The 6359-nt window shown below is 36.8% G+C and overlaps 1 protein-coding gene across 1 annotated transcript in view; it reads left to right on the top strand.

The window, feature by feature from the left end:
* Positions 1–6058, top strand: part of LOC127170816 (serine/threonine-protein kinase pim-3-like) — a 28017-nt gene extending 21959 nt beyond the window's left edge. Inside the window, exons 3-7 of the mRNA XM_051119081.1 lie at positions 4826–5098; positions 5250–5332; positions 5426–5473; positions 5549–5921; positions 6045–6058. Coding sequence (XP_050975038.1) covers positions 4826–5098; positions 5250–5332; positions 5426–5473; positions 5549–5921; positions 6045–6058 — 791 coding nt within the window. The remainder of the gene's footprint in view (positions 1–4825; positions 5099–5249; positions 5333–5425; positions 5474–5548; positions 5922–6044) is intronic.
* Positions 6059–6359: the final 301 nt, after the last annotated feature.

Here is a 6359-nt window from a genome sequence, read left to right as displayed (position 1 = left end):
TTTATAACGTTCTTATGTGACCATAGAATAACCAAAATAGAACGTCCTCCTAAAGTCATATTGCGAACGTTATTATATAACTAAAAGAGGACCAAATATAGAACGTCCTCCTAAAGTCATATTGCAAACGTTATTGTATGACTAAAGGAGGACCAGGTAAGAACGTTCTGTTATCGTCCTAAATGTCCTCTTTGTAACGTTGTTAAATGACCACAGAATAACCAACATAGAACGTCCTCCTAAAGTCATATTGCGAACGTTATTATATGACTAAAAGAGGACCATGTGAGAACGTTCTGTTAACGTCCTAAATGTCCTCTTTGTAACGTTGTTATATGACCACAGAATAACCAATATAGAACGTCCTCCTAAAGTCATATAACGAACATTGAGCACCAGAACTTTCGTAACCAAAAGAGGACGTTTTAGGAACGTCTCCAATGTTCTGTAAATGTTCGGGACATTCGACACCTTTAGACAACTTTTAGGGAACGTTGCGCAAGGTTGCGAGAACGTCGCCTCCTACGTGGGTGAATGACTCATTAAGACATTTACCTACACCTGCTGGCAGATTTAGTTTCTTATTTAGAGTATCACTTCATTAAGACAACATAATAATAATAATAACAATAATAAAATCATTAAAGGGAAAATTCAGTCATCATTTACTCACCCTCATGTTGTTTCAAATCTTTCTCTTGTGGAACAGAAAAGAAAGTATCTTGAAGACTGTTCCTAAAAAAAGCTGTTACCAGTGACTTTTATTGTATGAACAAAAAATACTGAGATGTTTCTCAAATTCTCTTCTTTCTAAAGCTACAATTTATAATGTCTACTTGCTGCTTTCTCATTTAGCACAAAATAGCTTTAAATAATCTTTTGTGGCTGTTTTCACAGTCAGATTTATTTTGCGATTAATATGCGATTAATTAGCTTTATTAATCGACACATCACGTAATTAATTAGATTAAACATTTTAATAGACTGACAGCCCGAATGCTACTTATATAGCAGTTTGTTAGAGTTTATGTGAAAAACATAATGTGATTTTGTAGAAAAGTTATATTTTTGTGATTTTTTTTCAATGAAACATCAAAAGGATTTATTTTCTTCTCAGTTCTATGCAATTTCAAGATTTGTATGGTTCATTCCATGTTTTATATGTAACCGCTGATTCAGATCAGCACAGGACTCCATAGCCAGGGTGTTAGTAGTATGTGCCTAATCTGCATTTTAGAAAGCCATTTTCAAACCGTGATTAACTATTCTATATTAAGGCATACTCAAACTGAATTTGAACCCTGTCCGGGAAATTGCCCCCGTACGTTTGGCCTTAATCTCTTATCTGCCTTAAATATTTGCAGAAAAAACACACACAAGATAAGGTTATTGCCAGTCAGGTTTGCGACACCCATATGGAATGCAAAAGCCTTGCTTTTAAAAAGTCTGGTTTTGGGTCGGTTTCAGTTTGAACTTCAGTGAAATGTGTGAAATGCGGGGCCGTAACCATTGGGCTAGGCGGAGCTGAACCCCCGAGACCCGAGCAAGGAGGGGGCCCGTGATTGGCTGTGGAGTAGATTGACAAGCCATGGGTAGCGCGGCTCGCCAAAGCCTCACCACACCCCCCACATATTAGCGCTATAATAAGGAGTTTTTTGTAAATTTCATAGATTACCATTAGAGATTAAAACGTCATGTTTGAATTTGGTTTACCAATCAAATGCATTTATTCTACATTTTACTTTTGAAGGACCATGCACGAATCTATCAGTCGTTCTGGCATAATCTGGAAATGATAGCCTACGCAATAGAACAATCTTCGATAAGTTAAAATGTATGGAAACCTTTTTACTTAAAAACAAAAACACCATTGTAAAAGGGGGCTGAACCAGTTAGTCAAAACCAAGATAGGTTATTTTAGTGAAGCTTATGATGTTGTGGAAGTTGTGGAATCACAGTGGACCATGGAGCATATAAAAACACAGCGTCATCCTTCACACAGATTTTAGATCATCTTGATTATTACTTTGCTGGATGTACTGGCCTACTGCTTTTTGTGTTTGAACAAAGTATTTTCATTTATGGGTTGAGAAATAACCCGGTAGAAATATGTCAGTCGTTTTGCACGTCATGATAGACTAAGCATTTCATTTAAATGCATTTTAAGCATTGTGGTTTAAAAACAAATGTACACTGTAAAAAAAAAAAAAAAAAAAAAAAAAATCCGTAAAAAAACGGAAAAAGTACTGGCAGCTCGTTACCTGGACTTTGTACCGTAAATTTACAGTCTGTTAATTTACAGTCTGCCACCGGTAAAAAAAAACAGGACATTTTCTGTTTTAATGGTGTATTTATATATTTATATAAAGCAAATAAATCCAGCACAATATACAAATTGAACATGGTTTATTTTTAGTTCATGTAAACATTCTTAAAAGTGCATTCAGTGGCTTTTGTTTGCCTTAAGTGGGTTAGCGCCATCACCAGAGCCGCATCTCCCAACCTCCTGACCAGCCGTCTGAGTGAAAGCAGCAGTCCTGGATCTGGAGCAGCCTGAGGATGCAATATTTCACACAACTAATACTTACTGGCTTTATTAGTAATGTTTACTAACAATCAACAATCAATATCACTGGTCACATTATGTTATAAGCATTATAATTGTGACAAAGAATAAACAAAGAGGTTTTTTATTTGCAAGGAATAAAATACATAAAATACAAACTTGCACACATTTCTTCACATTAATTTAGCCAAACAATGTAGAACATCATGCCATAACACACCAATAACAAACAAATGAAATAATAAAACACTCACCTCGTCTTTCACCCACGCCAGCCATGAAAATCTCCTTTAAACTCCAGTAAAAATAAATAAAAAAATTAATTAATTAATTAATGACAGAAAGAAAGAAAGAAAATGAATGAATAATGAAAAAGTGGAGAATGATGTTCCTCTGCGCATCGAGTACAGATGAGTAATGTGTGTGGTTCTCCATTCATGCAGCAATGTTTGATCACAAGCAATTTTCTGACAAGATTAATTTCCCAAACAATGTTATGAACAGATTATGATTTTGTTGTTATTACGAATTTAACGTATCTGTGATTTAATGTGCAAATTGTCTGTCTGTACTAAAACAGTGCTGGTCTTTGCAAATTTTATATCCACAAATGTAAGTTTACCAACAACAAACCATAAGAATTTAAACAGTTTCTAAACACAATTTTATTGTCAATAAATAAGAAAGCAAGTAGAACGATTTCAATTTGCAATGACTTTAATATGCATATTATAATTGATGGTTAAATGTCTTCCTTCTTCTCATAATTGTTCGTGGTTGTAGCTTAACCTTAAACAAATTAAACAAATACTTCTTTGTTTTCAGTTGATATAATGTGTATTGTTGTGTATTGTGTATTATGTACACATTTTTTTTCTTTCAAATGTCTCAACTGTGTAATCTTTCCTTGCATTAATTAAAACCTGAACAATATGTAGAATAAAGGTGAGCAATTAACATTAAATTTCTAACAATAATAAATCAAATGAAATAAGACTTGTGTGAATAATGTGAATGTTGTGTATGTAATTAATTAGAATTAGATTAACCAGGATTTTTTTTTTTTTTTTTTTTATGATTTATAGTCAACAAATAGCATGTATAATGCCATATCCCACTGTATAACAATTTTGGTTGCCTGGCTTTTTGACGAAATGGGCTGCATTAATCACATGACCCTGTACATTGATTCAACAATATATTTTTAACCCTGGTAAGACTGACATGAAATAATGTTTTGTTTGTTTGTTTGTTTTTTTATGAATCAGTTTATCATAGTCTAACATGTGTATAATATCTGATACATCAGGGTTTTGTGTCCCATAGCCCCATGGTCAGAGGATAAAATTCTGATAGCTTGTAAATCAGAGAGATATTTATAACAGTTGTCACTCTATATCTCCCAATAATGTGTCTTAGAAAAAAAAGTGTTTAATAAAGTTAATAGAACTGTTTGTTTGTTGTTTTTCCCTCAGTTGAACTCATATACAACACTGTTATTCATTTTTAAATGATATATTTCAACAAGAAACTGCAACATTTGGTGGAACATGGGAGGTGGAAAGGTGGAATATTTCTTTAATTTCAAGTAAAAATACATGGTACAACAAGTACAAATAATGTGTGGAATTGATATCCCATGTGATATAATAACATTCTAGACTTCATAACACCAGAAATGAGGATGACTTTTAATTTCATGTAAGAAAATAAACACTTTATTTTTTAGGCTGTCCTCTTAAAATGACTTACAACTAACAGTGTTTTGTGTTTGTTTGTTTGTCTGTTTTGTATTAAAACACCAAATGTTTGGGTAAACGTTGAAGGTGGATTAACACACAGACCTAGACCAGAGAGCGGTGGCCAACTGAACACGATTTTAACAAAGCAGGGCCTTTAAACTGGTCCATGTCCAAGCACCACGTTACAATCCAGCTGCGATTGCTATCTCGTACCAGCTGAAGATGGCATTCATGCTCCATCTTGTGGTTTGTTTTGACTAAATATATTTTCTTTGAGGAGATACTTTAATTTTTGAAGGAGTTTGGATTATTTTTGAGGAAAGTATTATTTTATTGTTTTCTTCTTATTTTGGAATTGATTCTTTCTTTCTTTCCTTTTTTTTAAAGTTTTAAAAAAAAGGTAAGCTATGTAAAGTAACATAATTTGATGTGACCTGTGACATTGATTGTTAATTATTAATAGAACATTACTAATAAAGCCAGTAAGTATTAGATGTGTGAAATATTGCATCCTCAGGCTGCTCCAGATCCAGGAGTGCTGCTTTCACCCAGACGGCTGGTCAGGAGGTTGGGAGATGCGGCTCTGGTGATGGCGCTCAGGAACCGCTGGCAAACTCAAACCTGCCACTGAGCCAAGAGCTGCCTGGATATATTGCACCTCTGCCTTCTGAGTTGGCCGTTTCTGTGTCCACAGATGAGCCTCACAGGAAGAGGAAGTGGCAGAGTGGCAGCCAGGAGGATGAACGTCCGTCCACCTCATACAGAAGAGCAGCCAAACGCTCCCACAGAGGTCAGAATAGACTGATATTAAAGATGTTATGAATCCATTATTAAATGATTTGTCACTGAAAATGCTGAATTAAAGAAACATTGTGTTACAGGTTTCGGTGCTGCAACATGTTTTCTGTTAAAGACATTTCTTGTGATCTTGTGTGTTGCAGAAGCATATGTGAAGGGCCCATTGCTGGGGCGAGACGGATTCGGCTCAGTGTATGCTGGGACCCGCAGGTCTGATGGACTGCCAGTAAGACATTTTCTTTCTTTCCCCATTCAAACAGCTTTTAGAAATGTTGTGATCATTAGTCAGTGTGATTTACTGTGCTTCTTCTGTCTACAGGTTGCCATCAAGTACGTCTCTAAAACCAGGACAGAGAGACTGAAAGTTGTAAGTTGAGTGTGAATCTGTTGTTGTGTTTCATTCACATTCAGCGCTGGATATAATGGAGCGTTTGTCCTGCAGGAAGGTCAGGGTCGGCTGCCGCTGGAGGTGGCACTGATGACCCTGGTCAATTCAGCTCCTGCCTGCCCCAACATCCTGCAGCTGCTGGAGTGGTTTGACCGTCCCAGACGATACATCATGATCCTGGAGTGTCCGGTTCCTTGCCAGGATCTGGAGACTTTCTGTGAAGAGAACGGACGTCTGGACGAGAGCCTGGCCAAGAAAGTCCTGCTGAAGCTGATCACCGCACTGAAACACTGCGAGAGCCGCGGAGTCCTGCACCGGGACGTCAAACCAGAGAACCTGCTGATCTCCACAGAGTCACATGACATCAAGCTGCTGGACTTCGGTTGTGGAGATCAGCTAAAAGACTCGGCCTACAAATACTTTGCAGGTTGGTTTGATCTCACTACAGTGATCTGTGTTTGTTTGTCAACTTTTGATGATCAACCAAAGGGAATCTGTTTGGACTGGAACCTTTTCATTTTCATGTTTGTGGTCTTGTTGTGTCTCTCAGGCACTCTTCAATAATGTTAGGATCAGACTAGATAAATGCTTTTGATTGTTTGTATAGGGTGAGCAGTGACACAGGAAGTGCAGAGAACAGCTTCATGATCTCTTACAGAAAGAGCAGAGGATCATGGACTAATGGCCGCCACACGATGAAGGGTTTTGATCCTCTGCTCCAGTCTGCGAGGGGCTCTGTGTGGATGCTGGAGAACCTGACAGGCCAGAAACTGTGTTGCTTCGGCTCATTTCAACAAAGTAATATGAACAAGCAGGAACATCTTTTTTGTTTTTGAGTATGTGAATTACCAAATTCACTGGTAAT

This window comes from Labeo rohita, chromosome 9 (assembly GCF_022985175.1).
Source record: "Labeo rohita strain BAU-BD-2019 chromosome 9, IGBB_LRoh.1.0, whole genome shotgun sequence".
In the NCBI taxonomy this organism is placed as follows: domain Eukaryota; kingdom Metazoa; phylum Chordata; class Actinopteri; order Cypriniformes; family Cyprinidae; genus Labeo; species Labeo rohita.
Note: the sequence above shows the minus strand (reverse complement) of the source record. Positions and strands in the feature narration are given on the sequence as shown.